The 16,537-nt window shown below is 39.8% G+C and overlaps 3 protein-coding genes across 3 annotated transcripts; 1 reads left to right on the top strand and 2 right to left on the bottom strand.

The window, feature by feature from the left end:
* Positions 1 to 5,483: 5,483 nt before the first annotated feature.
* LOC118648492 (vicilin-like seed storage protein At2g18540) lies at positions 5,484 to 6,796 on the bottom strand. Its single transcript, XM_036294806.1, has 2 exons — positions 6,267 to 6,796; positions 5,484 to 5,608 (listed from the first exon to the last, which is right to left on the bottom strand). The coding sequence occupies exons 1-2, from the start codon at positions 6,758 to 6,760 to the stop codon at positions 5,593 to 5,595; spliced, it is 510 nt and encodes a 169-aa protein (XP_036150699.1). The 5' UTR covers positions 6,761 to 6,796; the 3' UTR covers positions 5,484 to 5,592.
* Positions 6,797 to 8,138: 1,342 nt separating this feature from the next.
* Positions 8,139 to 8,921, bottom strand: LOC118648494. Its single transcript, XM_036294808.1, has one exon. The coding sequence runs from the start codon at positions 8,919 to 8,921 to the stop codon at positions 8,139 to 8,141; it is 783 nt and encodes a 260-aa protein (XP_036150701.1).
* A 5,701-nt stretch (positions 8,922 to 14,622) lies between these two features.
* LOC105828425 lies at positions 14,623 to 15,884 on the top strand. The gene is made up of 2 exons (XM_036294807.1): positions 14,623 to 15,489; positions 15,533 to 15,884. Exons 1-2 carry the CDS (start codon positions 15,128 to 15,130, stop codon positions 15,882 to 15,884), a joined length of 714 nt encoding a protein of 237 aa, XP_036150700.1. The 5' UTR covers positions 14,623 to 15,127.
* Positions 15,885 to 16,537: the final 653 nt, after the last annotated feature.

The raw sequence follows: 16,537 nt of genomic DNA, 5'->3' as shown, positions 1-16,537 counted from the left end.
CTTTTGTCACTTTTTTGTTACATCCCTTACAGCATGAAATATTGCTGCAACGTTGCAGAAATATTATTTTGCAAGATTGGAATATTGCAGAAAATATTACTGCAATATTGCAGCAATATTTCTATGTCCGCTCCAAAACAATATTGTGCAATATTTCTGCAATATTTCAGCAATATTCCCCGTAAGATTTCTGTAATATTTCAGCAATATTGCTGCAATATTTCTTGTAAGATTGCTGTAATATTTCTGAAACGTTAATGCGCAATATGAAGGAAATGTTGCAGGTGGTTAAATTAATCAATTAATATGTAAGATGTGTATTATACAAAAAAACGGGAAATGTATTTATTGTCATACCGTTACGGCACAATAATTTAAAAAATTAATAATTAAAAAAGTAATTAATTAAATTAACATACACCAACGGATATCGAATATCGTTCCATTCTAGATTTAGGTAAGCATTAAAATGAAGCAAGTCCAGAAAATGCCCATCCTGATCAATTTATACGCTAGAATTACACATGCATGTATGGTTCACACATGTTTAATTAATGTATTATATATATAAGTCAGAGTGAACATCTTTTGGACTTGCTTCACTCAATCTAGTATGGAACGCAACGCTGTCGTGATTACAGAATTTGTTGTACATCTATGTATCTTTTAGCTCTAATCTTACATAAAAATTTAAAATAAAAATATCCTGCTCTATTTTTTTATTTGTCCCTTAAAACTATGTAAAATATTACTTATTGTTAGTTCTAGATTAAGAAATACGGATTATAGGGAAATAAATTTTGCAAGGTTGCAATATAATATTGCCACAATATTGTGCAATATCTGTTAGGAAATATTACATTTGTAATATTGCTACAATATTGCACAACATCTGCTAAGAAATATTACATTTGTAATATTGCTGCAATATTGTGCAACATTTGCTAGTGAATATTATATTTGTAATATTGCTACAATATTTCTGCAATATTGGTTATATTATGCACTATTGCAATATTTCTGCAACGTTGCAGCAATATTTCATGCTGTAGGGGATTATAATTAACTTTCCCTTTACACTTGATTTATGCTCCATTAATTGTAGAGATAAAAAAGATATGATGGGATATTATTTGGATGTAATAGGATATCGTAAGATATTAATGAATATCTTACAATATCTAATAATATTTTAAGATATTTTTGGGGATATCGAAATATATTAATAAGATATCATATGATATCTTAAGATATTTTACGATATTTTAAGATATTTTTGTAGGATATCCCGGGAGCTACTTATTGAGATATCCGTGGGATCGCCTTCGTCTGTCTGGGATAATTTGGGATATCCTCAGAATAAAGTGTGCTGTGTGGGTAAAATAAATGATAATAATACAAGAACTAGTAATCTAATTAATCCGCCAATTCAGTATGAAATTAATTACAGAAGTCGCCATTGTAATAGAAAGTATCCAAACAAAATCCATAAATCCCTTGATTTTCTCCCCAATAAAGACTACTCTAAATTTCATCCATTCCTTAATCTTACTTCATCTAATTCTATCCAATCCAACTTAGGAGAACTAGGACATCCTAATAGATCTAACAGAGGTGCTCAAAGATCAATTGCTTCAAGTCTAACCCAAAAAGACCCCCTGCACTTACCAAATGCACAAAATAAAGAAATCCCAGTCTTACAATCTAACCAAGAATCTAATGAGAATCTTCCTAACCAATTGAACATCAGCATAATTCTTAACGACATTATTAAGACCGCCAACTCAGAAAGCCAATACGCAAATAAAATAAGAGAACTCAGTAGTTACTTTAGCTATATAAATAAGATCATAGCCAATAATTAACAATGATTAAAATAAAACTCATAACACTACCCCTTCTGCAATAAAAAACCAAATTTCAGAGATGGCTTTAAGCATTTTTCAATGGAATTGTAGGGGTATCTCTGGAAAAAATCGGAATTCTCGAACTTTATCTCTCAATTTGATATTATATGTCTGCAGGAGACCTGGCTAAAAAATAACCATAAAATTCATTTTAAAAATTATATTACCGTTAGAAAGGACAGGCGCGGAGATTTCTTAGACGGAGGAACAGCAATTTTGATAAAGAGAGATCTTAATATATATGTAATACATTTAGATATTCCACCAAATCTTGGTATTGAATATACAGCAATTGTCTTTAAAGGTGCTGTCTGATACTTCACTGCTCTGGCTTGAGTTCTTATTGCGCAGGAGTACCTTTTTTCCTTGAAGAAACACTGGTTTAAGCTCCGATTGGTGGTCTGGGTGAGATGCTCCGAGGATAGGTAATTGAGATAAATGTGTTTTGTAAAAGATAAATCTAATTTTATTCTTCTTCTCAATTACAAATCGCCAAGCGGCAAATCACTATTCACACAAAGTATTACGGCTAATACATCTTGCGTAGCAACTTTCACGGGGCGATCACGCGGCGAGCAAATGCCCGGCAAATAATGGTCGCTCCGTCGAATTTCTCGCGACTTGGCTTAGCGCGGGATCAGGCGAATTTATCGAAGCCTATCTGTTGTCGAAGAAAGTAAATATTCGCGTCTCGCATGAATTCGCACTCACAGCGCGTCCACTGACTCTCCGAGAGAGAGACAGCGATTGGAAGTTATTGTTTTCGATTATCGATCGTCCCGTTACAAATTTGACGATGATCTGTAGGTCAAAATTCTTCGATTTTCGCACGCTCCCGTCTAACCGCCCAAGGAACACACTAAAGTCAACAAAAAGTCAAAATGACTTTATTTTGATTCGAAATAGTCACGCATTTTTTGTATGACCAAAAATTGACTCCAGTATTTGCTACTATAGCTACTTAGTGACGAAAAGATGACTTCCCAGATAGCACAACGAATTCGAAAAGAATTCTTTTTGAACACCCAAATTTTGAAATAAAGTCTTTTTCTAACCCATTTCTGCACCAAAAGAATTCTTAAGAGTTCAAAAAAAGTTCTTTTGTATGTCACCAATTCTGAGCCCCTTTCGTAATGCATATAAAGTTCATTTTATGTTCTATAAGAATTCGCATTAAATTTAAAATTATTTTTTAATAGTATTCTAATAAAACTTTATTGAGATACTTTTTTGAATTTATTATGATTTTTTTATAGTACAAAAAAAATTGCTTTTTGGTGTAAAAAAAGAAATAAAGGATTTTTGAAATTTTAAGAAATGTTAATTTAAAAATATACTGCTATAAAAATAGAGAATTTAGTATATTATTATTATAAGTGAGAAACTCTCTTATTGTTACTATACATGTATAAATTATGTATAAAATTTTCGCATATTTTATTATAGTATATTATTGAATTAACATTTCCTGATTTTATATAAAAATATATAACGTACTTTTTTACAATTTTTTTTTACAAATTTTTTATTAAACGCATTATTATATGTTTATTATAATAAAAAAAAATATTTATTTAGTTATATATCAAATTTATGACAAATAATATATATATATATATATATATATATATGTATATACATATACTATATATATAATAGTATTTTTTACAAATAACAAAGAAATATATATTTTTATGTTCTTTTTAATAAAATAAAAAAATGTGTTATAGAAATTTTATGCGTTGTCAAAAGCAAAAAAATAAAAAGACACTTATATTTGTTATACCTTTCTATAGTGTTATGGCTTTTTATAAGAATTTTAATATTGACTAAATTATATAAATTGATAATAAATTTGTATGTGGTATTCTTTTTAAACTAATTTCGAATCAATTATATGAATTCATAACGAATTTGAAATTGGAATATTGAATTTTTTTAAACTCATTTTGACTACATTATGTGAATTTATAACAAATTTAAATATGGTACTCTTCTTGAACTCATTTCGAACAGATTATGTAAATTCTTAAAGAATAAAAAAAAGTGAATTCTTTTTGAACTTAAAAGGATCATCTGTGCTATCTGAGTTTACTCCGTGACGAAAAGATGACTAATCTCTAATTTTAATATATAAACGTATCAGCTTATATAGAAATTACCCTTACGAAAAAAACACTAAAAATAACACTTAAAAAAATACTCAAGTTGAGTATAATTTGGGACAAGGGGTAAACACTCAATTTAGTGTAAACACTCAACTTGAGTGTTCGCTCTTTAATTTATTTTTAATTAGAGTGTTATTACTCTCAACTTGAATGTTCACCATCTAATTAAGTGTTAATTTCAATGTTAATCCTAAATTTAAGAATAACACTGAAATTAACACTCAATTAGATAGCAAACATCCAAGTTGAAAGTAATACTCAAATTAATACTCAAAGCCAGCTGAACACTCTATAGTTGAATGTTTATTTTAGATATTCGTTTTGTGTCCATTTCTACCAATGCAGATTAATTTTAATCTCGGTTAAACTTGATTTTCTTGCTTTTGTTTTTATTTAACATTTTCTAATCCAATGTTTGAGAGTGCACACTCAATATTAAGTGTATACCTTCAACCGATAGATGTTGAGTGTACGTTTCAGTGTTCACACTTTATATTGGAAGTATACTCATTTATTGAGTGTCATATCCAAATGTTGAGAGTATACTTTCAAATATTCAATATTTAAATCCAAACTTTAATATGAACACTCAATCATTGGGTGTACACACTCAATGTTCGAGTATAAACACTCAATCTTTAGTGTAAATACTCAAGATTTGAGCGTATACACCTAAATTTGGGAGTAAACTCCCAAAATCGAGTATTAATACTCAATTTTGAGTGTAAACTCTCAAAATTAGAGTGTTTTTTCCGTAAGGGTATACTTATGGTACATTATGCATATGTAATATGTACAGGTAATAATTAATTTTGCAATAGAACTATTTTTAGAGCAATACATTAAATTAAACAATACACTAAAATTATGAAAACTATAATACTAATACATATATATATATATATATATATATATATATATATATATATTAGTTTACACTCAAAATTGAGTGTTAATACTCGATTTTGGGAGTTTACTCCCAAATTATAATAGATATAATTGAACAAACTATATATATATATATATATATATATAGAATAGAATAGACTTTATTGCGTCCCAATTACGGGGTATACAAGGCGCTTTTTTCACGGAGCGTTCCCGAACCGTTCACATACACAGCCCCTCTACTCCCAAACCGACCTGGCCATAAGCGACCTTTACATTCTGTTACCCCCCACCCCTCTCGCCCACCCCTCACCCCCTACCCCCCACCCCCCTTCTCCTCTTCCTCCATTCAATCCTTCTCTCTTCCCCTTTCCTCTCCACTTGTTCTCTTCAGCTCTCTTCCGTCCTCTCCCTCCTTTTCTCCTTCTGGGACCTCTCCTCCTCCTTCTCCTCATCTGCCTCCTCTGCTCTCCTTGCTTCACCTTCCTCATTTCTTCTTGCTTTCTCATTCTCTCCTTCCCTCCTGCTTCTCCTGTCTCTTTCTCACCACTCTCTTCCCCTTCCACGTCTCTTTCCATTTCTCCTCTGTCACCTCCTAGTAACATAAAACAAAAAACATAAGATTTCAATTAACTCCACCAGCTCCTCTCCCCTTTAATTCCCTTCCTCCTTTCCTTCCCCCTCGCCTATTTCCCACTCTTCTTTCCTCTTATTCCACACCCATTCTCTCCCGTCCACCCACATGCTTCTATTCCCCACATATACTTTCTTTCCCTTATTTCTCTCCTCTTTTGCCCTTTCTAACATCCTCCATCTGATTTTCCTCTCCTCCATCGATAAATCCTCGTCTAACCTTACATCCCAGCGACTCCTTATCTCCGCCCTCCTCTCTAACAACCAGTCTCTATCCTCCTCTCTCACCACCTCCGTTATCACCACTATCGTCCCCCTTTCCCCCACTCTTTCTGATACTACCCCTAAATCTACTTTCCTTCCCGCTTCTCTCTTCATAATCCCCTCTATTATCGCCTTTCTTTCTATCGCCCCCTCCCCCTCCACACCCCTCCACACTATGTTTCTTCTTCTCACCTCCCTTACTCTTCTCTCCCTTTCCGCCTCCCTTACTCTTTCCCACCCTTCTCTCTCCGCCCTCTCCCTCATCCTCCTCTCCATTTCCCTTTCCACCCTTTTCCATGCCTCTATCCCCTTCCCATCTCTCTCCCCATCTTCCTTCTCCTCTCTCTCTGCTCCCTTCCTCTCCTCCTTGCCAGTTCCTCCTGTCTGTCCCTCCTTCGTTCTGCTCCTCTCTTGTCCTCTTCCTTCATCCTCGTCTCTCTCCTCGCCCCCTCTCCTCTCCTTCTCCTCCTCTCCTCTCGTCTCCTGCCACCAGCTCTCCTCGACTCCGTCCTTCCGCCCCTTCTTCTCCTCTTCCCTCCGTTCTCTTCTCCTCTTGTTCTCGCCTTCCCCCATCCTCTCCTCCCTCTTCTCTCCAACCACCTGTTCCCTTTTCCCACTTCTTCCTTCTCTCCCGTCGTCCCGTCCGATCCTCCTCTTCTCCATCTCTCCCTCCTCGTCGTCGTCCCTCTGCGCTTCCTCTTCTCTGCTGCCTCTTCCTCTCTCTTCCCTCATACTCCTCAGCTCTTCCCTCTCACCTGCTACCTCTTCTTCCCTTCTCATGCCTTCTCCTTCCAACGCCTCTAACCTCTCTTCCAATCCTCTCAGTCTCTCTCCGACTTCCCTCAGTCTCCTTGTCATTTCCCACTTCAAATTCCTCAATTCTCTGCCCAGCTCCTCCATTCTCTCTTCCTCCCTTGCTTCTCTCCTCTCCCCGCCTATTCTCTCCTCTGAGTCCGGCACTCTCTCTCCCTGCACACTTTCACTTTATCTCTTTCTGCACAATCTTTCTCCTCCTGTGTCAGAATCACTCTGTCGACATGTGCCCTCGATGGACCACGTGTACGGAAACCCGCGTTCCCAAACACGCTACCATCCCGCCCTGGCACTCTTGCCAACTTAACTCTAGCCCCACACTGCCAATCCCTTCCTTCCACCAGATTGACACTCCTCTTCTCTCTTCGCGCTCGCGCTCGCGCTGCCTCACTCCGAGCGCACCGCCATCTGCCCTCCTTCCTTCCTTCACTCCTCTCCTTCGAAACTCTTCTCTGCGTCGCATCTCTCCAGCGCCCTCTCTCTGACCTCTTCTTCTCGTACCTGCCTCCATCTTCCCGGCTTTCGTCTCTCGTTACTCCGATGTCTGCCCCGACTTCTCCATCCTAATATCTTCTCACCTCCATCCTCCATTTACTTCCCTCCAATTGCCCGTCTATGTCCCGGTCTTCTCTTCCCAATCGTCCACTTCTTTCTCTCCTCTCTTTCACATTACACCCTCACCACACTATTCACTCCGGAGCTCCCTGTTTCACCTCCACTCTCAACCACGCCATCTTCTATATATATATATATGTATATATATAGTTTGTTCAATTATATCTATTAGAATTATAAGATATAAACATTTTAATAAATTTGTTTCACATGTGTTTTTACTCTATAAATGTATTTCAAAAATTCTTTTAACTACCAAAGAAAAACCCTGCACATTACTATAATACTAAATATATAATATTACAAGCATGACATTTTTTTGACGTCAATAAACCGTCAAATGTTGTTACCAAAAATTATCATTTTGACTTTTCTGTCGTGATGTAATTATGACATCAATGTGATATCATTTTGACTATAATGTGTTCTTTGGGCGGCGACGCAATCGCAGTAGCTTCTCGACTCACGAGTCCGATCGGTGGCTCCGCTCCGCGATAGTCCGCTAAATCGGATCAGCGATTTCGATAATTTACTGCTAAGCCAAAGTCACGCGTGAACATTCCGCCCGCCTCAAAACGCTAGTTTCGAAACCCCGAAGATACTTGAAGAGATCGATCGTAACTTAAGATACCGATATTTTACTAGCGGAGACTTGCAATCGATTCCGCTCATCGGGTGACGCATCAATTGGTAATACGCACAGCTTCGAGATTGGATGCTTGTATTCGGTCGTCTTGGTTTTGACTGTCACTACGCGCACTAAACCGTCCGCGCCAGCATGACATTGCTTGACTCGTCCGAGTTCCTACTTACTTGGAGGCAGTGCAGAGTTACGCAAGAGAACTATTGTTCAACCGGGTTGAACAGAGGGTTTGATTTTGCGCCACTTGGCTCGCTGCTGCAAAGTATTGACGTAATCAAATTGCCAGATGCACCAGAATTTTTCGGTAATTTGTCGGACAAGTTGAAAACGTGATAGACGATTCTCCGGAATGTGCAGAACGGACGGCTCAGGAACGTTGTTCAAAGCGGCGCCAATAAGGAAATGACCAGGAGTCAGAGGCTCGAAATCGTCGAACGAGTCCGACAGCGGGCTGAGCGGGCAGGAGTTCAGGCACGCCTCAATTTTGCAAAGGATTGTGGAGAACTCCTCATATGTGAGCGTATGAGATCCTAGAACTCTACGCAGATGGTGTTTAAGACTCCGGACGCCCGCCTCCCAGAGCCCTCCAAAATGTGGAGCGTGTGGAGGGATGAATCGCCAAGAAACTCGATCCGCGGCGGTGCGATTAAGAAACTCAGTATCGCAAACCGCCTGTCTGTAAGCGATGGTGAGCTCCTTTTCTGCTCCAGAGAAGGTTGTACCATTGTCAGAGTACATGGTGTCCGGCAGGCAGCGACGAGCACAAAATCTCGTGTAGGCATCAAGGAAGGCGGCGGATGAGTATCCTCCTACTAATTCCAAGTAGATCGCTCGAGTAGCTAGGCAAACGAATACTGCAATATAGGCCTTCCGCGAAGCGATTCCACGGCCAGAAGATGTCCGCGTCAATACTGGTCCGGCGTAATCGACGCTGCAATGCAAGAAAGCTCGCGATGGAGTGGCAACTCTAGCACTGGGTAGTTGACCCATTAGTTGCGACGGAACTGCCGCTCTTTCCCTGACGCATACAACACAGTCGTGGATAATGGATTTGACCAATCGATGGGCACGCAAAATCCAAAATTCCTGCCGTAACGTTGATAAAAGGTTTGTTTTTTATTTCTGCACTGCTGCACTGGTGCAATAAGTTAGAATAAGACAAATATATTTTTTCTCATTCTAACTTTTTGCACTAGTGCAGCAGTGCAGAAATAAAAAACAAACTTAAAGTAAGCTGAATCCCACCGTGGAGATTTCGCAGATGCACGCTAATTATAAGTCTAACTAGGCTGTGAGAAGCCAATATAATCTGATGTCGAGTACGGTAAGGAAGAGGCGTGTTAGCTATCCGCCCGCCGACGCGGATCAGTCCGTCTTCGTCGATGAATGGATGTAGAGATGATAGTGGACTTCTAGCCGAGAGAGGCTTGTCGCGGCGCAGCTCGTGCATCTCCTCCGGAAACGCTGTTCTCTGAATCACCTTGAGTCAGAATTGTCGTGCGTAGTCGATCTCGTCTGCCGATAAGGACAGGGAGGCCGCCGGTTTGTAGTCTGGACGTGCCGTTCTTCGAGCTTGATGGACAAATCGGAGAAGGTAGGCGGTAACTCGAAAGAATTTCGGCCAAGAGGAGTAGCGATCCGCTAGATTCCAGAGGTCTTCGACTGCATGCGTGTGAACGACCCTTTCCTCTTTACTAGTCTCCGTGCAAGGCAAGCCTAGCTCGACCGGCCAGGCGGTTGAACTCATTCAAAGCCAAGACGGGCCGTCCCACCACAGCGAGAACGCCGCGAAACCCGCCTGATCAATACCGCGAGAAGCGCAATCAGCAGGGTTATCCTAAATTGGCACGTGATGCCATTCAGCGTCCGGTAGGCGTGACTGAACCGCCTCAACTCGATTTGCGACGAACGTTTTCCATTTTGATGGGTGCTGACCAAGCCAGGCCAACGCTACGGTCGAGTCGGTCCAGCAGTGGCACGACGTGCGAGGCAAGGGAAGCGATGAGCGAATCGCCTCAATGAGGCGAGCAAGTAGCACCGTGGCGGACAACTTGAGGCGAGGAACACTTATCGGCTTGAGCGGAGCTACCTTTGATTTGATTGCAAATAAAGTGACAGTGGTTTCTCCCAAAAGGGAAGTAACGCGAAGATAAACGACCGCCGCATACGCTATCGTGGACGCATCGGCGAAGCCATGCAGTTCGCATTGCGCGGCGTCGTGTCCCTGTCACGTCCACCGCGAAACGCGAGGGAGCGTTCCAGATGCGCACAGTAATAAACGGACACAGCAGGCTGAGTGAAACGGACACAGTAACAAACGGACACAGACCAAACGGACACAGTAATAAACGGACACAGTAACAAACGGACACAGACCAAATGCGCACAGAGCAAAACGGACACAGTGCGAAACGGACGCAGATCAAATGCGCACGGACCAAATGCACACGGACCAAATGCGCACACTGCACGTGCGCACGGACCAAATGCAATCCATGTACATTGCAAGCAGAGTAAAGTCCACATAGGTTAGCGACTTGGACGGGGCGAGTGCGGGAGGGGGGCCGAAGGCCCCCCTTGCACCCCCCCGTGTGTGTGTGTGTGTGTGTGTGTGTGTGTGTGCGTGCAAAGCATTCACTGCATCACATGGGTTTGCGACTTTCCGTGTATGCATTTGGTCTGTGCGCATGTGCAGTGTGCGCATTTGGTCTGTGTCCGTTTCGCATTGTGTCCGTTTCGCTCTGTGCGCATTTGATCTGTGTCCGTTTCGCACTGTGTCCGTTTCGCTCTGTGCGCATTTGGTCTGTGTCCGTTTGTTACTGTGTCCGTTTCGCACTGTGTCCGTTTGTTACTGTGTCCGTTTATTACTGTGTCCGTTTGGTCTGTGTCCGTTTGTTACTGTGTCCGTTTCACTCAGCTTGCTGTGTCCGTTTATTACTGTGCGCATCTGGGACTCACTCTCGGGATCTCAACAATCGGAGGCTCAACAATTCATAGCCGACGCAGAGCGGGAAATTCAAGAAATGCATCAAGAAATCCGCGAAAACCCAGTTGCACGAGCAGCACCGCCCAGCGTAGCGCAAGAAAGAGACAATGACGTCCGGGACACTCTGCGCGCGGTGATCCAAGAAATACGTCGGTTACAAACAGATATAGATGCCGTGCGGGAAACGCAATTACACACTCAGCGCATTCACGACTATCGACCATCGCGACCCAGCAGGAGAGACACAATCTACGTAGATCACGATGACGTTCGTCACCAGCGAGGCCCTACCGCTAAAGGAAGCGCGCTGCATGATCCCTGAATTCGACGGGAATGCAAGTAAACTGTAGTGTATGTGTGTGTGTGTGTGTGAGCGGCGCAGCAAACAGGCGCGCGGGAATGAATCAGCCGTCGGCGGTGTGGCGAGCGCGTGACGAGCAAAGAGCGAGCTATCCGCACGGGGATTCAGCAGTACGTTTGAGAATGGCAATGAATCAATATATCTTCGTTCAACTATCTAGTGCATTTTATTTCTGTTGCTACCCTAAAGACATTACAATGGCGACGAGGATTAAAAAACGATAAAGGTAGATTAAAGCAGAAACGTAAAAGAGGGCAGCAGTACCACGTGGTAATAGGAGAGATTGTAAATCGAAACATTTCTTCACGCACTGATCGAGTAGGAAGGTGCTCGTTCGAGAAAAGAAGAGGAAGAATTGGCACAGAGATTCGCAGCCAAAGAAAACTTAACGCGAAATTAAGTGCTTCAATAAGCAGGGGAATTACAAAAGTACATAATAGATTATTCTCTACTAAAAGTCTTGGTAATTAAGAAAAGCAACAAAAAAAACCATTAAATGACGACAAAAGAGACATTAAGTTGGGTTCAAACGCTTAAAGAAAGTATAATAAACAAACTGAAAAAACGTAATATCCAATTCGACGAACGTGAAAAATTCGACGTATTGCGTAAAAAGCTAAGAGAAGCAGTGAAATCAGAATTAGAAAAGAGTGAAAATAAGCCTGGCGAAAAGAATAAAATCGATATTGAAACAACAGATCAAGAGGTTCAGCAGGATCAACCGAACGAGATGACAAAAAACGTCAAAATTGAGTTCCGGCTACACAAGGACGACTGGGAAACTTTTACAGAGCAAATGGAGCAGTTGTTCATTGCAAATGACACCAAAGAGGAAAAGAAGGCAGCGCAAATACTGGTAAGAGTAGACACTGAGGCTTTTAAATTAATGAAACAGTTACTTGCACCAGATAAAGTAGCTACGAAAAAGTATGACGACATCGTTAAAGTCATGAATAAACACTTGAATCCAAAGCCATCGGAGGTCATGGAACGTTGCAAGTTCAATCAAGCTAAACAAGAGGAAAGCGAGTCAGTAGCGGACTTTGCAGCAAAATTAAAAAAACTAGCACTAAACTGTAACTTTGCGGATATCAAAACGGCATTACGTGACCAATTTGTGTGTGGATTAAAAGAGCAAAGCACGAAGGTGGAATTATTTAAGAAAACTGATTTAGATTTTGAAACAGCTTACAAGGAAGCGATTGCAAGAGAAGCAGCTGAGAAAAATGCAAAAGTTCGTTAACGGCATTGAAGAATACAAATGAACAAAAAGACGACGTATTTGTGCTAAGCAATACTAGGAATAAATGGAAAAACAACTATAACAACGAAAAGGACATAACTTGTTATTGTTGTGGCAAGAAAAATCATACATCCAAGGTATGCAGATTCAAGGAGTACACATGTCACAAACTGTAAGAAGAAGGGGCATCTTCAACAAGCATGCAGAAGCAAAGGAGACGGAAAGAAAAAGAAACAAGAACGAGTTCAGTTGCTAGAGCACAGACAAGAGGATTCATCCGAAGAAGACTCCGAAGATGCATCATCACCAGAAGACAAAGCCACGAGTAAACGAAGGAGTCAAGATTTCTATTATTTCACGGCTAACGTGAAAAATGTGCAAAGTGAAGTGCATAGATTAAAAAACGGAACAAAACGGTTTGTACGATTGTATGGGTGCTCCTATGTATGAGAATGTCGAAATAAATGATGTGAATGTGTGTATGGAATTGAATACGGGCACTTATGCCACGGTAATATCGGAATTGTATTACAATAAATATTTTAAGTCATGCAATATTGTAAAAACGGAGCGCAATTTAAAAACATACGATGAAAAAATTTTGCAACCTATTGGCAAATTGACAAATTTAAAGGTAAAATACAGAAATGCAGTGAGAAAGCTAAATTGTTTTGTATTGCCGGGGTCAGGACCAATGTTAATGGGTAGAAAATGGCTAGCAGAATTGGCATGTGGCCTTTACAAATCAAAAATGTTCGTAATAGTAAAATCAACAAATTGAACGTTCAAAATGTAAAAAACGAGCTAGCTGAAAAATATACTGAATTTTTTAGCGATTCTCCAGGAAAGTATAATAAAAGTAAATCAAAAATTTATCTGAAAGAAAATGCAAGACCAATTGCGTTGAAATGTAGAAGTGTTGCGTATGCGTTGAGATCTCTGATTGAGAATGAATTAAAAAGACTTGAAAAGCTAGGACATTTAGAACCGGTAGAAATAAGTGAATGGGCAACACCAATCGTCCCTGTATTCAAAAGTAACGGAAATATTCGCATTTGTGGCGATTTTAAAACTACATTAAATAAATTTATATTAGCAGATAAATACCCATTGCACACAATAGATGACATATTTGCAAAGCTACAAGGGGGTAATTCATTTTCGGAGTTAGACTTAACGCACGCATATATGCAATTTCCGGTAGACGGAAAAAGTTCAGAATATTTGACAATCGTAACACATAAGGGTCTTTTCAGATACACGAAATTACCGGAAGGCGTTTCAGTGGCGCCCACAGATGTACAAAGAAAAATGGATGAATGCCTTCAAGGAATTGATAGCGTGATACCGTACTTAGAAAACATTTATGTTACAGGCAAGTCGGACGAGGAGCATTTTGAAAACTTACATAAAGTATGCAAAGATTACAAGAGTGTGGGTTAAGAGTAAACAAAAACAAATGTTTTTTCATGAAAGATAAACTAGAAGTACTTAGTTTTGTAATTGATAAAGAAGGCCTGCATAAAGCCGAATCAAAAATTAAAGCAATGACAAATGCTCCTCGCCCGACAAACACAAAGGAACTAGAATCGTTCTTAGAATTAATAAATTTTTATGCTAGATTCTTACAAAATAGATCTGACCAATTAAAACTGTTGTATGAGGCGTCACGAAAAGAAAAATTTGAATGGAACGACAAATGTACAAAAGCATTTAATTGGGTAAAAAAGGAATTAACATCACACAAAGTATTGGTTAATTACGACCCAAAACAAACAATTATACTTGCATGTGACGCTTCAGATTACGGTCTGTCGGCAATTTTATCACATAGGTATAGCAATGGAGAGGAAAGACCGATAGCTTTTGCGTCTAAAAAAATCCAAAGCATGAACTAAACAGGAAAATATTAGATAAAGAAGCGATGGCAATCGTTTTTGGATGTAAAAGATTCTACCAATTTATTTTTGGCAAAGAGTTTATACTAAGAACCAACAACAAAGCATTACAATTAATTTTAGGACCAGAAAGGGCATCCCAATAACGGCAGATAATAGATTCTAAAGGTGGGCATACTATTTATCAGGGTTCAGATATATAATAGAACATGTTAAGTCTAAAGCTAACGCTAATTGTGATGCACTTTCGAGATTACCGATAAATGACGAAACTGAATTAATCGATACAAATTTTTCTTACATAAACTTTTTTGAAGACGGTTCTATCGCATTTGATTATAAAATATTGCAAAAGGAAAGCAAAAAAGACATTGTAATAAGATCGGCGATAAAAAACGTATTAAATGTATGGCCAAACAATACAGTAGGAATGCAAGACAAACTTAGATTAATTTATAACAAAAGAGTAGAATTAACAGTTGAAAAGGAATGTCTTTTCTGGGGATTAAGAGCAATTATCCCGAAAAGTATGAGAAATATAGTATTAAGAGAGTTACATGAAACCCACTTAGGCATCGTAAAAATTAAAACACTTGCTCGTTCTTACGTATGGTGGCCAAACATCGACCGTGACATAGAAAATATGGTTAATAATTGTAAAATTTGCGTAATTGAAAGGAAAAAACCGCCACACACGCCGTTAACAACATGGCCTTACCCAGACAAGACATGGGGCAGAATTCATTGCGATTTCGCAGAACCGGCAAAATGTATTTACTAGTAGTTGATGCGCATACGAAATGGCCAGAAATAATCAACTTTAATACTAACACAAAAGCGTATAAACTAATTGAAGTTTTCAAAGAACTGTTCTCAAGATTTGGTTTCCCTTATCATTGTGTAACGGACGGAGGTCCCCAGTTCAGAAGTGATGAATTCCGCCAATTTTTGGCTAGACATGGCGTAAAACAATCATTAAGCCCACCTTATCACCCAGCTACCAATGGAGCGGCCGAGAATTTAGTTCAAACATTCAAAGATAAAGTGAAAAAAATTGTAAAAGGGGAGGAGTGTGTAGAAAAATGCGATTAAAATGTTTTTGTTTGATTATAGAAGTATAGAACACTGCACGACTCACCGGAGTCCAGCGTACATAATGTACAAGCGCGAGCTGCGCACGCGATTTGATCTTTTGCGTCCTAACGTGAGCGAAATAGTTGAAAAAAATCAAAAGGCGCAAATAAACGCTAGGCCGGGAAACCGCAAAGTTAATTTCGAACCGGGAGATCAAATTATGATCGACGATTATGGAGTTAGGTCGGAAAGGCGCATTGAAGGCGAAGTTGTTAGCCAAACATCTCCGTCCACGTTCATGGTGGTGAAAGACAAAAACGGAGTCTTGCAGAAAAGACACGTGGATCAAATGCTCAGGCGTTCGCCCAGGTTACGCAGGGAATTGAATTAAAAGAAGGCGGGAGAGTTGTAGTGTATGTGTGTGTGTGTGTGAGCGGCGCAGCAAACAGGCGCGCGGGGAATCATCGTCGTCGGCGGTGTGGCGAGCGCGCGTGACGAGCAAAGAGCAAGCTATCCGCACGGGGATTCAGCAGTACGTTTGAGAATGGCAATGAATCAATATATCTTCGTTCAACTATCTAGTGCATTTCATTTCTGTTGCTACCCTAAAGACATTACATAAACTACAAGAGTTTTTAAGCGCGATGACGTATGCGGTGAAAACATCGATTCGAACGACGAGGTAACTCTGTAGGAGCTATCCTATGCACAAAATTGAAAGGGCGCGCAATGTTGGACTTCCAAACGCGAAAAATTCGCGATTTTAAAAAAATAAAACAGGATTGGAAAGCGTGCACGCGAGTAAAAAGAGCACCACCTATTTACAAATTGAATTTAATACTCTCAACAAAAAACCGGAGGAAAGTGCGCGGACCTACGGACTTAGAGCCGACAATTAACAATGGATTTGTATGAGTCCATGATAGAGGGCCGACAACATTACATAACGGAAAAATAAACGCGCGATATTAGATATCCTACAACAGCAGGCGCTCGAAAATTATCAGATAGGCTTAACGACGACACAAAAGCCGTAGTTAGATC

The sequence above is a fragment of the Monomorium pharaonis genome, unplaced genomic scaffold, assembly GCF_013373865.1.
Source record: "Monomorium pharaonis isolate MP-MQ-018 unplaced genomic scaffold, ASM1337386v2 scaffold_469, whole genome shotgun sequence".
In the NCBI taxonomy this organism is placed as follows: domain Eukaryota; kingdom Metazoa; phylum Arthropoda; class Insecta; order Hymenoptera; family Formicidae; genus Monomorium; species Monomorium pharaonis.
The sequence above is the reverse complement of the archived record's forward strand: the minus strand, read 5'-3'. Positions and strand labels throughout refer to the sequence as shown.

Coding starts and splice junctions, on each gene's coding strand:
- LOC118648492 (XM_036294806.1), bottom strand. CDS start 6,760: ATGGAGGAGCTGGGCAGAGAATTGAGGAATTTGAAGTGGGAAATGACA.
- LOC118648494 (XM_036294808.1), bottom strand. CDS start 8,921: ATGGGTCAACTACCCAGTGCTAGAGTTGCCACTCCATCGCGAGCTTTC.
- LOC105828425 (XM_036294807.1), top strand. CDS start 15,128: ATGGCCTTACCCAGACAAGACATGGGGCAGAATTCATTGCGATTTCGC. Junction 15,490..15,532: donor AAAATTGTAAAAGGGGAGGA/GTGTGTAGAAAA, acceptor GTTTGATTATAG/AAGTATAGAACACTGCACGA.